Source organism: Parus major, chromosome 5 (genome assembly GCF_001522545.3).
Source record: "Parus major isolate Abel chromosome 5, Parus_major1.1, whole genome shotgun sequence".
In the NCBI taxonomy this organism is placed as follows: domain Eukaryota; kingdom Metazoa; phylum Chordata; class Aves; order Passeriformes; family Paridae; genus Parus; species Parus major.
The window spans coordinates 45,634,594-45,648,787 of NC_031774.1; the positions used below are offsets into that span (position 1 = coordinate 45,634,594).

General features: G+C 34.9%; 1 protein-coding gene across 3 annotated transcripts in view; it reads right to left on the reverse strand.

The window, feature by feature from the left end:
- Positions 1-14,194, reverse strand: part of RPS6KA5 (ribosomal protein S6 kinase A5) — a 74,314-nt gene that overhangs the window by 40,082 nt on the left and 20,038 nt on the right. For 2 of the 3 annotated variants that reach the window (XM_019006911.1, XM_019006910.1), the window contains exon 1: positions 7,201-7,289. Coding sequence is in view for 1 of the 3 variants with exons in the window: in XM_015630056.3 (XP_015485542.1) it covers positions 7,201-7,308; positions 8,101-8,216; positions 11,706-11,924 (443 nt within the window). In the remaining 2 variants the exon portion in view is untranslated. Of the gene's footprint in view, positions 1-7,200; positions 7,309-8,100; positions 8,217-11,705; positions 11,925-14,194 lie in introns of those variants that run through there. The other variant, XM_015630056.3, reaches the window with a different exon arrangement.

The following is a 14,194-nucleotide window of genomic DNA, read 5'->3' on the forward strand; positions in this document are numbered from 1 at the left end:
TCCTCCATGAACAGCTTACAGGACTGAAGAATTTAAGCAGTAGAAGAGCTCAGCAGTATCACATAGAGTATCTCATTATTACCTATCAGCAAACTGGCTGTAAGCTACTGATCATGTACTAGTTCTCTTGGTAAGCATTCAATAAGAAAACCAGGACCATAAGATAAATCAAAAGAATGCTATCATAAATGAAAATTTACTTGGAATATATAAAGGCCACATAGAGGTTCTCCTAACAAGCTGCCCTGTTGAGAACATTCATCCTGTTGAATGGATTTTGCTTTTCAGAAAAATCACAAGACTGAAAAGTCTGAATTTTTGGTAGAAACGGGACCTGTACCTTCAGTGAGCCTTAGAGATCATTCTAGCATAGATATTTACCTCAAAAATAAAAATGCAACAAGGAAAAAACACATTTCCATAGAAATTATACCTGTAACATCCTCCACTGTCATTTTAATTGCCCAGAATAACAGTAATTACAGTCTTAATTTAGGAAGACATATGAAAATTGACAGAAAGACCTCCCTCAGTTCAAAGACGTGATATAGGTTTAAAATGGGGGGGGGGGGAATCTTGCTTCAACAAGGTCCTTACCATACTGACTAGTTACTTAATTTTTATTTTTTTTTAAGTTTCAATTATTTTGGGAAACTTCTTGGCAACAATATCCAGATTTAATACTGACTAATTAAGCTGTCCGTTTCAGAAAGTGTAACTTCAACCAAATAAATCTCTCAGCTGAAGAAGAAGCTGTTACTTTTCTAGCTGTAAACTTCTATTCACAACCAAAACTATGACCTTTGCAAGAGACAAATGAGGAAGATCAAAAAGAAAAAAACAGTTCAGTGGTACACTAGTTAGACTGCTCTGCTGTATATAACAAAATCATAATGAAGGCTGTAATATAAAAACATAAGTTTAGACTAGAGCAAGAACAGTTGCCATCGGGCTGTTCAAAGGTCCCCTAGTTTAAAATGTCATTGTATGAAGAATTTTTTTAAAAGTATAGGGTCATGTGAAATCAATCGAACATCCTATCCTGGTGGCTGTTCCAACTTGAAGAAGCCAGTTATAATTCAAAATACCATATTGGTTACTATGCCTCTTGCCATTAGACTAATGATTTCTGGTTCCAAAACACACATGGTAAAATGCTACTGAATTTTTAAAGCAAGAATGAGATTTGCCTGCCAGCAGATGCCATCAGAACAGGCAATTAAAGGGGACAGCAAGGGCAGCTAAACCTTGACCTGCGTTAACCAAGAAAACTGCAACCTCTACCTCTGTGACCCCAGAACAAAAGCCAGTGAAAAGCCACACCCTCCTCTAATGTCAAGTGGAGATTCAAGAACCCTTTTCACAGATTTTCATGACAGCTATGTTTGCTTTTGCAGTGCAGTGCAATTGCAATTCTATAAGGAATTATTTAAACCACTTCCTGATAATGGATTTTAAAGCAAATAACTAAGAGTAAAGAAAACAAAAGTCTCAATTCTGCAGAGAGAAAAATCCAGAAACAACGTATTATTGTGTGGGAGGAATACAAGTATGCACCACTGTCAACTCAGATGAACATTTTGTACTAGGTTCTTCTCAAAATTCCAATTTTTGGAAGACTTGTTTTCTAAAGCATTGTCTTTTTGAGGAGAGGGAGTAGTACCAAGGAAGAACAGTACACAAAGCAAAACTTGAAAAAATAATATTTCTTCAAAAATAAGCAAAATTATAAGGTATGGAAGAGTACTAATTCTGGGAGGAATTTTGCTAGCTGCCACCACAAGCCTTCAACAGTTATTTTTTTATGAAGAAAATCATACAGAATATAATTAAATCAATTAAATATTTATAGTTTCAGAGAGATCCAGATGTAAGGTGAAGGAGTAGGAGTGGACAGTTTTGCTCAACTGCAATACATCTGGTTCTAAATTCATTTACATTTGGCTGTGAATCTCTGGTCACTTAAGCTTTTCACAGTTTTTTCCTTTGGCTGCCCAAGTTTCATGGAAGTAAGGTATTCACAGTTATTCCAAAGGAAAAAAAAATCTATGAGAAAAATGGATTAATGATAATGAGAGCATCTGCCCTCAGAAAGTAGAACAGAATCAGAGTTTTTATGAGTTGATTAGCAACCTAATATCCAATAGAAGACTGAACACAGAGATTGTTGTTTCTCCTCAAAACAGGATTATCTTTTTTTAATGGTATTTTACAATAGGCAAACAGTATAGTTAAAGCAGTCATTGTAAGAAATCATGATCTGTTTTGCAAAAATTCTTAAAAGCACTTTAATATTTTGGCATCAAAGTCTGGATATAAACAATTTTATGCTCTCATCTGCTGCATTACTCGTCCTTGCTGGAAAAGCACTATCTTCTTTGTGATAAGGACTGGAAAGGGAAACCTCTTGGACAAAGGCTCAGTCAACTGTTCATCGATCATCTGGTTTTGCAATTAAATTAGTCCAGCTCAGTGATGTGCCTTTAGAGTGTTTTGTATTTTCTTAATATTCAATTTCAGGACAGTTAAACCTGAGCCAACTGAAGCACCCCAAACAAAGCAAAAAAATTTTGCCATTGTTTCATTTCTTTTTACCAAACTTATTATCCAGACAGATCTATATAACCAATATTAACTTCTATGGACTAATTTCACTATTCAGTTTACTCTTGCTTTTTTATTGTTGAAATGTAAATCTACTTTTTATAACTGTGTTTGTTATGTTTACATCACTGAACAATCCTTTAACTAAAACAAGCATATCTAGGAAGTCATCTGAAGTATGGACAATTTTACTGATTTTTGCAAGAGAGTAATCAGTGTTGGAGAATACACTGTCTAATTGCAATGATAAGACATTATCACTTTAACTGGACAACTATAAAGGATCTTTTAAAGTTAAATACACAGCTAATCTACTACGTCACTCACTTGAGACGACAGTTCCTAAAGCACTAAATGAGCCAAGTTGTAGTCACTTCTGTTTTGGACTGCCTTTAAACTGCACTACTAAGAATGCGTACAAATCTCTTCCTAGTTCATCTATCAAAACCCACAGCAGACTAGCCTCCATTTAATCATTTTTCTTCCAATGAAATGTCCTTTAAAATCTTCACTTTTCTTTCCAGAAAAGAATGTTTACTCTAACATCAAATAAATGAAAACAAACAATTCAACAGCAAAATGCATTTGAGTTATAACTAAATTTGCAACTCTCATCAAGAGATTTTCAGATGAAGAAACAACAATGTATACGAACTATTCTTTCTAAACATCACAGACATCCATCCAGCTGTCTAAGGTTTCAATTCAATCATGCCTCATACTGAATATCCATTTTTATATTTATTACTAAGGCATTTGTATGCTCACAGACACACTGTTTCAAGACTGACAACATTCAGTATTTACTATCTAACTTCTTTGCTTTTGTTAAGCAAACAAAAAAGCTTCAGAAAAAACTTAAGCTAGTGCAAAATATGTGTACCAATGCAGAAGAATTGAGCACTTCACTACACTCTGGAAGAAAGTGTACTTTACTGGATTTAATTAAGAAGAAAAACAATTATTATGCATGGTCAAATAGATAATTTTTTACAGTAATTCAATGCAAGTGCAAATATTATTTTTCTTAAGACAAAAAGATCTTTGTGTTTACTAAAATATGATTTTTAGTGTAGTTACAAAACTAAAGGCAATGTGAGGGGAAAGAAGGATTTTAAAAAATGCAATAGCACTTTATCAATACACATCAAAATTAAGACCAAACCTGATGACTAAATTAAATTGACATTGACCAAATCAAAACAATTCCAGCATAGAAGTGGAACTATTAGTGAGAAAAAAAGATAAAAATATGCCTAAGCTACAAGTCCAGGAGATAAAGGTAACACACAAGAAATATGATGGAAAAAAACCCGAAAACAACAGCTTAGGAGTTCTGGGGTTTTTAAAGATAAATGTATTACAAGACTTGGAAAAAAACCAAAAGCAAAACAAACCAAACAAAAAAAAATAAACCCAAAGCAACAACAACAACAAAAAAACAAACCACAAACACACAAAAAAACCACCACCAAACAAACAAACAAAAACCTGAAGTGATTTAATTTGTGAAATCAGCACAAGCAGTGCTGTAGAAGTTTCTAGTTCTACCAATCCTCTGTGTTCCCAATAATAACTTATATTAATGTAATGTGCAAATGTAGTTTGAAACCCAGGTAGACAAATACTAGACTGAGACACACGAAAGCATAAGGATAAAATTGTCTTTTTTTACCCCAATTTTGTTTACAGTTCAGTTGAGATTTAAAAATAATACACACTAGCCTTAAATTCATCACAGGGTTAAGAATACAAATACCGTAAAAAGTAACACTAAACCTCTTCCCATCTCTTAATCTCTTACCTAATTCCATTCTGTGGCTAGCCTAGTAAAACTGTGGGTCCTCATGAGCTTTTGAATAGTTTGTATCAGAACTAATTTCATACGTAAGTACCTTGTGATACTGACTTACCCTATGAGAAATCCTTTTTACTGAACTATTCTAGTCAGGTTATTTCTTCTCTTGGCATATAAATAAAAGCACATTGCTTCATTTTAAAGAAAAACAAAGGCAACACCACTGTTGATTTAGTTGTAAAAGACAAATTTCTGGTTTTAGCAAAGCAGTACCATAAAATACTTTAAAGCTGTTAAAGCTGCACTGCTTTAACTTGGATGTTTAATTCTTGCATGCTACTTTCACATAGTAACTGTAAAACAGAAAGAATATTTGACAATGCACTCTTCACATGCTTCAGTAGCTGCATGGCAGAAATCAATAGGATTCTGTTATCCTACCGTCACAGGCATTTGATTCTTTCACTCAAAGAGTGCTTAAGGAAAAGCAGCTTCCCACCTCTCCACTGTAGAATAGTCAATCTGCTGCAATTATCGTATTGCTGTTTGATTCATTAGGTGCCCAAGTACATGGAAATCTTTAACAGTCATCAGATTATAGCAGAGATAATGAAAACATTGCATCATTATGTTTTCTAGCAAGAATCACTAACTACAAAACTATCCAAAATTCATAAATATACAGTAAATAATTTCTCTCTAATAATATAGTACATACCTTTACTATGATAATTTTTATATGTTTTTAATAACCTAAATATAACTTGTTTTAGATAGTCATTCCAAAGAGGGGGTTACTAGAATAAATTCCACTTGCTTAAGTATGCATTTCTAATGGTAAAGTTCTTAAAAGAAGCAGGTGGACCAGGAAAGACACGTTAAGAAAGGGAGAGAAAGGAAAGTACACTGTTCTGACTAAATTGCAAATGCTACAACTTTATCTGAATTACACAGTTGTGTAATTTTTAAATAAAGTGCTACCCTAGAGAGCATGAAAACAGCTATACAGGCAAATCCTATCTGTTGTAAGTACATTGGTTCAGAAGTGTAAGTATCAATTGTAAAGAATTTTAACTGCTCTAGTAGTAGCTTGATGATCTACAGAAAATACAATATGAAATGTCCATTTCTATGTGTAGAGGGGTAATTTTAATCATGTTTAAGTTCAGTAGCTAAATTAAAATAGCACACATGAAAACTTTCGTCAAATGCAGACCATTTCTTAGATTTTGAAAGCAAACAAAGTCAATTGGAATAACTTTCTTGTTAAAAGAAACATGAGAAACGTTGAGATTTTATTACAAGGAAGACAAATATAAAATGTGAAAGAGAATAAAAGAAAAAATATAGTTAAATGAACACATTCCCAAGATCTACACTAAAACCATAATGGATTAGTCAGAAGAGCCAACATTAAATGAGCAAGGAGCAAGATGGCTTTATTTAATGACCAGAGAAAGAGGAATCCAATTCAGAGTGTGGAGAAAGCAAACACGTATCTCTGATGCCTATCCAAGTCTTCCACTTTCCTTGCACTGCTTGTAAATTATGTGCTGAAGGTGAGCACATATGATAAGTACTTCTCAAAAAAAAAAAACTGGTTTGAGACATTAAGGTTCTGATTCATTGTAACATTCTTAAAACAGTGAAGATTTAGGCTTCATTCAACTTTGGCTCAGAGACTGTTCCTTTTCTCACCTCTCAGTGCAATAATACCAGCACTTGGACTTTGTCTCTTTTGTCTAGCACGGTTCTTACAGCTCTAACAGGTCCCACTCTCCCTAGCCACACCTCTTACTATCATTCTTTCCTGATGAAAACTGCATCTCTCTGTACTTACTCTCTGGCGCTGGTGTGGCAATCAGCTGCTAATCCCTTCTCATACCAGTTTAACCTCCTCTTGGTTTTGTGCTGTAACTTAGAAGGAATATACTGACATTATCTCTACTACCCTCCTGCTTCAGAAAGTAAAAATTAATACCATTGAAAATGGTCCCTCCTAAATCCTACCATTTGAAATGCAAATATTCTAGAGGAAACTACCAGCTATCTATTTTTACAAAATCCTTCAGCTGCTTCTGACAAAGACTTTTAGATCTGCAGTCCCAGATTTCAATACCTGTGATAGCTAATGTGAAAACCAAAAAACATCCATTTTAAAATTTTCTCAGAAGTAAAATCCTGCACAGTTTTGACTCCGAAATCTAAAAAACCTATTTGGAGATAGAACTGTACCTTACAAATAATTAACAGCTAACATCAATAGTCAGACATCACTGTGTTAGGTACTATGTACTTACTTAGTAAGAGATAAGCTTTTATCCTAAAAGCTTGCAATTAAGCTTATTAAAAGTGACACAAAGACATGAGAAAAAGACAAGATAATAATACATTAATTATTATTAGCATAAAGAAGAGTCATAGCATACCATTTGCCTAGTCATTGCAAAGAATAAGCATAGTCAAGTTTTTTTTTTAAAAAAAAGCATCTGAAAATGAAAACATAAGTGACTTTTCAGACTTAAGCAGGTCTTTCCCTTTTCATGTCAAGGGCAGCAGAAAAAAGTGTGAAAGCTTTTTGGGAAAAACTAGAACAAAGACCTATGACAACACTGGCAGACCTAAAACCAATAAACTGGAAGCTCAAAACCTAGCAACAAAGACAACTAGATTTTGTTCTATGATGTAGGAGTCTGGAATGCAGGTTTTCCACCCTTCTCAAATGTGCTTTGGATTTCAATGAGACTTTGTCATCTTGCTCAATGCTGTCCACACTTACTGGAGAGCCAAATACTCACCTCATCAGTAAGAAACTCCTTACTTAAACCAAAGTCTGTCAGCACCACATGGCCATCAGAATCGAGAAGAATATTCTCAAGTTTTATATCTCGATATATAATCCCCAACTGCAAACAGAATATAAGAAAAAGTATTTCCACATAGTGTAACCACATCAAGATGTTGCTGAATGCTTTTAAATATAAAGCCACCAAAATTCACATTAAGGTAATCTGACACATGAAAGTTGCACCTCAAAAAAGACAATTTTTAAAAGCTTTTGAAGAAATAACTTTAAAACTACATTAAAAATTTCAGAAATTACACTGTGCTTTCCTTTGAAGGACATACTGTGTTCCTTGAATCTAAAAGTAACCTAATACTTGCTGTTGAGTGCAAAACTCAGTTCTGCTTTCATTAAGGAGGAAAATAGATGCTTCTGTTATATGGTCTAGATATAGACCATACATACATGCATGTTTTGTAGTAATCTACAAATCTACTTATTACTTCTGAGAACTGTAACAGTTTTTATGCCTATGGTTGTGCTAGAATGCTACTACTCAATTGTGTAGAAACAAGGATAACTGGACAATACAACCCAAAACTTGTTCATGTTCACTACAAATTAGTTTTAGTGACATACACAATTTCACATGGATTACTAAAAATTAACAAATCATTTGTAAATAACACTACTCTTCAGCCTGCAGACAAAAATTTGTGGCCTCAAACTGATGCAGGGGAGACACTTCATTTGGGACTATTTCTAATTATGCAATTAATGTCCCATTGCTAAATAAAGTTACTTACAATTTAAAAGAATCTAAACCAATAGTTCCCCTTACTAAGTTTATATGATACAAAAAGAATACAGCTGTTAAGACCTAAAAATCAGCACCAAAATCAAGTTATTTTACCTTGTGGAGATGTTCAAGTGCCAAAACGATTTCTCCAATGTATATTTGCACCTCATTTTCTGAGAATCTCTCTCTGTGTGAAAGATGAGTAAACAATTCTCCTCCATTTATATAGTCTAAAAAAATAGAACACAGAACCTTAAAATTTCACTTTCTGAGAATTTTATTTTCTTATTGGAATATTATTAGGTACTTTGTAAGCTATTTAGTAACATTCTACTGTGAGATGCTTTTCCTTAATTGTAATTCACTAATATTTCATCATGCTATACAACACTCAGTTTCTTTCTTAGAGGACTGAAAAATTAACAAGACCCACTTTTAAATAAGCAGCAAAACCATAAAATAAGCCTCAGCTATTCCTAAATTATAAAGACTTTTTTCCACAAATTCAGCCTTTTAGTATTTAGCAATATGAAAAGTAAGAAGTACAAACGATGTCTACAAACAGAGCCCTTGTAGACACTTATGAAATACTCTGATGAGCAACAAGGCAGACTGACACAAAGAAAAGCAATTCAGAAAACAGGTATTAGGGGAAATAATCAATTATGGTCAATTTTCCCTTCACAAGGGAAACCTTGATGGCAAAACTTACTGTAGGAGATTATTTCTACATAGATTCCCTCATGGAAACCACACTTTCATTCTTTGCAGGCTATGACACGAGGATTTTCCCACAGTAAGGGAGAGGAAAAAAAAATTATTACAACAGAGCTCCACTGTAACACAAACATATTTTAGATGTAGAGCTGTTTATGATAGCAGTGTACATTACAGCCATTGGTTTGCAACCTCACAGCCCCCATTATTGTACTTGAGGTCTACATACACAGAGCAAGGAACATGCCCCACAAAATCTTACTCAGTATTTTCTTGAATATTGTTTTTATAGATCTGTTGGTATAAAACATAAATCCACAAAAGGGGTGCAATCCTATTCTAAGTCAATACTTTGAAGGAGAAAGCATATATACAAATTACACACATTATGATCTCTCTCCACTTTTCTGTTCTCCAGTCCTCTCTTTGGAAAGGGCTATTAGTGGAATCAAACAACCTGAGAAGGATTATTTATCCAGACTAGTAAGAAAATGAAAAAGATTTAATATAGTATAAATAACCCACATTTTACAATTGCTTCCTTCTTCTAAAAAAACTTCAGCACATAGAAAAAGGTAACAGAAACAAATACTTTAAAAATTTCTAGCCAGGACTGCTAACTTAGTGCAAGGTAAGCATTGAATCGCCATTGAATTGTTCTAAGGACTGTGACAGATGCAAACCAGAGCTGCCACAGGAGTGGCACAACAAGCTTAATTCTATGCAGGTTGTAACACTAACCACAGCCCAATGAAACAACCAGCCTTCAAATTCTTGGTGAGAGATCAAATGCATTACTGACACAATGGAAAAAAAATCCTGATTACTTCAGTATAGACTCCACCTGACAGTTCAGATTCTTTAGCTATTTTTTTCAAGTATTAGTTAACCTTGTGTGACAAGTTCTGTATAGAATTGATGGCACTCACATGGATACAACATTTTGCTTGTTCCATATGGTTTAAAACGAAGATAAAAACTGGAATTAACTCCCAACTTTGTTTTCTGGAAATCTAGCAGAAAAAGGCAGCTGCATGTCTATACTTGATTCAATCTAAATTCATATAGCTATGTACTCTGACAGCATGAAGAACTGTACTAAATATTGCACTGAGGCTCCAATTCTAAAACCTCTAAAAACGAAACTGGCAGGTAGCTCGCACACCAAGTTTAGCCAAGTACAAAAACAGGACAGATGCTGGTTTTCCCCAAAATCCAGAAGCCTCTGAAACACTAATTCCAAAACTAAATTGAAGTGACTTACACAGAGTTACATAATAAGACATGGAAATCTTGTAACAAACAAGTTTGGATTTTTCCCCCTCAGGGAGGGTGTGAAGCCCAGTTGATTTATAAAGTAGCTTTACATCATGTTAAGGAGGAGAAATTTTCACTGTTACAGAAAGTCATTAAAATAAGATTTTAAAGTAATTATTCCTATTTTCTGCTGAAAACTAAGGAAAAAAGGACCTTTCTGGCCCCAACAGATATGCTGAGTATGGATATAGAACTTAAAAAAAACTTATAAGAATTTATAAAAAAGAAAAAGCCAAAACAAAAGACTGTAATTGTATCTTAGCTATGAACTTCTCGCTTCAACATTGCACTATAGTGGACATGTGCCCCTTCTGCACTATCTGGTACACAGCATTCTTCAGAACTACTGGGCTTGCTCCTTTTTAACTCTTATGAGAATATAATATCAAGCTTTTAATTTTATTTCATACAAGAAGCTTTTATGGCCTTCTAATTATGTTTATCTCCCAAACTACCCCCTACTATGTATTTATTCTTAGGCAACTATCACAGGGTTTCCCCTCTTTTTTTAAAAAATATTTCTAACGGGATCTAAAGTGCATTTTAGTAAAAAGGTACCTGGACTTAAAGAATTATAATATTTATAATAAATGTTCACATTTTATTTCATTTATTATTTCAAATTTTTCCAAATTATAAGTCAATAACTTTAAATCCAATATAAGTTTCAAAACCTTAATTATTAACAGTTACTATCAAGAAATCAGAAAACTATCAATATATTTCTAACTATTTATTTGTGACAATCTTTTATGTATTTCTTTAATGTTCTAGTAAGAGGAATTTGCAAGAAACTATATTACAATTTTCAACTCTCATTTTCAAATGGAGTCTAGTGAATAGTCCATTTCAGTTCTAAACTTTTATTATTTCACTCTAGTATATGAAACTAAGGAATGTGCATGAAACACCTTTCTAAGAATTGACAGCTAGAGGTGTAGATTCATTTAATCTTAATAAAGTTTTACTAATTTGATTTAAATCATACTGTTAGTAAAGGTTAAAAAAATTGAGTTATGGATAAAAAGGAATGCAAAACTTGTACTTCAATTAAAGAACAATTTACTTCCTCAAACATTTCACTAGACAAGTGTATCATAAGACCAAGCCTTAAATCAATCATTCACTTTACAGTTCTTTTAAAATATTCTTAGTAACAAGATTTTAAAAATTGCTGACAATTTTCTTACAGATACACCTTATACAACAAACATTAATTTGCTGCTACTTTGAAAGGTAGAAATACTTCTAAAATTAGAGAAGTACCAAACGTTATGAACAAGCTTTACTTTCAGCACGGAAACGTGTGATTTTTTGGACTGTCTCTTAACACTCAAAAATTGAAACATGCAGGTATCTCAAATACTCAGATATCAAATTATCTCATAAAATGTTTAACAAAGCAAATGTTTCCAGGTCATAATGAATATTCACATACATTTTTTGCTGCATGTAAGTCACAGATAACCACTACTCTGTCAAAGTCAGAGTAGCATACTCAAGCTCAAACAGGAAAACCACAAACACAGACACTGTCGAAGATGAAGTTTTACTTCCTATGCTTTCTCATGCAATCTCCAAACATACTGTACATTAGACCACATAAAAAAAAACCTTACAAAGCACTGAGATAAAAGTGCTTTTTCTTTTTTTTCGTAAGAACTTGAATCCTGAAGAGTACTCACCTAAAATGAGATGAAGCTTTGTATCTGTCTGGAAGGCATAATGTAATGTGACCAGAAACGGTGATTGCCTGATGTGCTCCAAGACTTGTCGTTCTGTTCTTGTGTGCTCAGTTGTTTTGGCTTTTTGAACTATTGTTGCTTTCTTCAGTACTTTCATGGCATACAATTTTCCAGCATCATGGCCGCTTACTTTCCTCACTAGGAATACTTTTCCATAGGCTTAAAAATTAGGGAGGAAAAAAACCCAAAAACAAAGAAAAGAAAGAAAAAGAGACAAAAAACACAAGTTACCTACTTGTACTACAGATCTGGCTGATGCCATTATTACTTGCAACTACTCATTGTTATGGCAGACAGTAATCACTCAGGCTAAAAATCTACTAAAACACTTTTCCTCTTTCAGATTGACCATTTCTGAGTAAAATTTCAAACAAATGAGCTTCACAACTGAACACTGCAAGAGCACGAGAAGCAACTGAACTACTTCAGTATTTAAAAACAATTTTAAAATCGGATGATTGCATCCTTTGTATTAACCTAAAACATCCATACCTAGAATTAAGCAAGAATTCCAAGAGATGTTATTTTTTGTTCTTAAAATAGCCTGCTCATATTTGCACAACTCATATTTTCATTACTGGTTTTATAGCACTGAAGTTACAAAACCCCATAGAAAAGCCAATGAATTCTTCCCATCAGTATTCCATACATAAAAGCTTTCTGAGGCTCTCATATTAGACTTAAAAGGACTCCTGCAAATTGTACACAAATAAATTTGTTATCTTTACCAGGCATACCTGTACGAACAGTAAAGGTTAGAATTAGTGTGCAGTTGCTGGGCTGTGATCTCACTGCAATTACAGAGATATGGTGGGATGGCTTGCACAACTGGAATATTGTGATGGATGGTTACATACTTTTTAGGAAAGAGGCCAAAAAGGCAAGGTGATGAAGTTCTCCTTATGTAAGACAGGAACCAAGGTGTATCAAGCTTCGCATGGGGGTGGATAAGAAGGAGCCAAGAGCTTATGGGTAAGAATTAAAGGATAGGCTAAAATGGGTGTTACTGTTATGGGTGTTTACTACAGGCCACATGATTAACAAGAGGAAGTAGATGAGGCCCTCCACAGACAGCAGGAAGTAGCTGACAGATCACAGGCCCACAATTCTCATAACCATCCCGACAGCTGCTGGAAAGACATCACCGCTTAGCACTTAGCACACAGGACCTCAGTTGGTTCCTGCAGAGCACTGGTAACTTTGACACAGATGGTGGGGAAGCCCACAAGGAGAGATGTCTTGCGATGTCTGAAGGCAGCCTTGACTGCAGCATCCATGAGATGGTGGAGCTCAGGATTCCACATGGAAGAACCATGGCAATAAGTAGGATTATCCCTGGACTTCAGGAAAAATAACTCTGGCATCTTCAAGGGCCTACTTGGAAGAACCTCATAGGTTAGGTCTCTAAAAGGTAGGGTGAGTCCAAAAGAGATGGTTAATATTCAAATAGCACTTCCTCTATGCTTAAAATCAGGACAACCCTGTGCATAAAGGGGTTGGAGGCCTGAATGGATGGGCAAGGCACTTCAAGCAAAACTCAAGACAGAATAAGGAAGTTTACAGAATGTGGAAAAGGGGTCAGCCCACTTGGGAAGAATATAGGAATATTGTCAGAGCATGGCAGGTATGTGTCAAGGAAAGAAAAGGTCCACTTGGAATTAAATCTGGTAAGGGAGATCAAAGACAAGAGAGTCTACTTCAAGGATATCAGTAGCAAAAGGAAGACTTAGGAAAATGTGGGCCCACAGCCCAGTGAAGTAGGTGCCCTGGTGACAAAAGGTACAGAGAAAGCAGAGTTACTGATCACCTTTGCTTCTTACTCATTGCTAAGGCTGGTCCTCAGGAATCCCAAGCCCTGGGGGCTTTCCCTTGGTTGAAGATAGGTTAGGCAAACCTGACACACACAAATTCATGAACCCTGGAGGGCTTCACCCACGAGTGCTGAGCAATTTAGCAGGTGTTACTGCTAGACCACGCTCCATTGTCTTTGAAAGGTCATAGAGAACAGGCAAGGTTCCTGAGGACTGAAAAAAAGCCAATATCCTGCCAGTCTTCAAAAAAGGGCAGGAAAGAATATCCAGGAAACCGTAGGCCAAGTAGCCTCACCTTCATCCCTGGATATCATATATATGCATGTGGAAGAAAAAGGGTTATCAGGAATAGCAAACACAGATTCACCAAGGGGAAATTATACAACAATCTGGCATCCTTCTATGAACAATGAGATAGAAAGATGATTAGAGAACTGAACATTTCTTATGTGAAATAAGGACCTTACTTCTTCTCCTCTTTAGCATGGAGAAGACTGAGAACAGAACTCATCAATGTGTACACATATCTTATGGACAGAAGTCAAGAGGATGGGGCTACACACCTTTCAGTAGTGCTCAGCAACAGGGTAAGAAGCAACCCACACAAACTGAATGAAG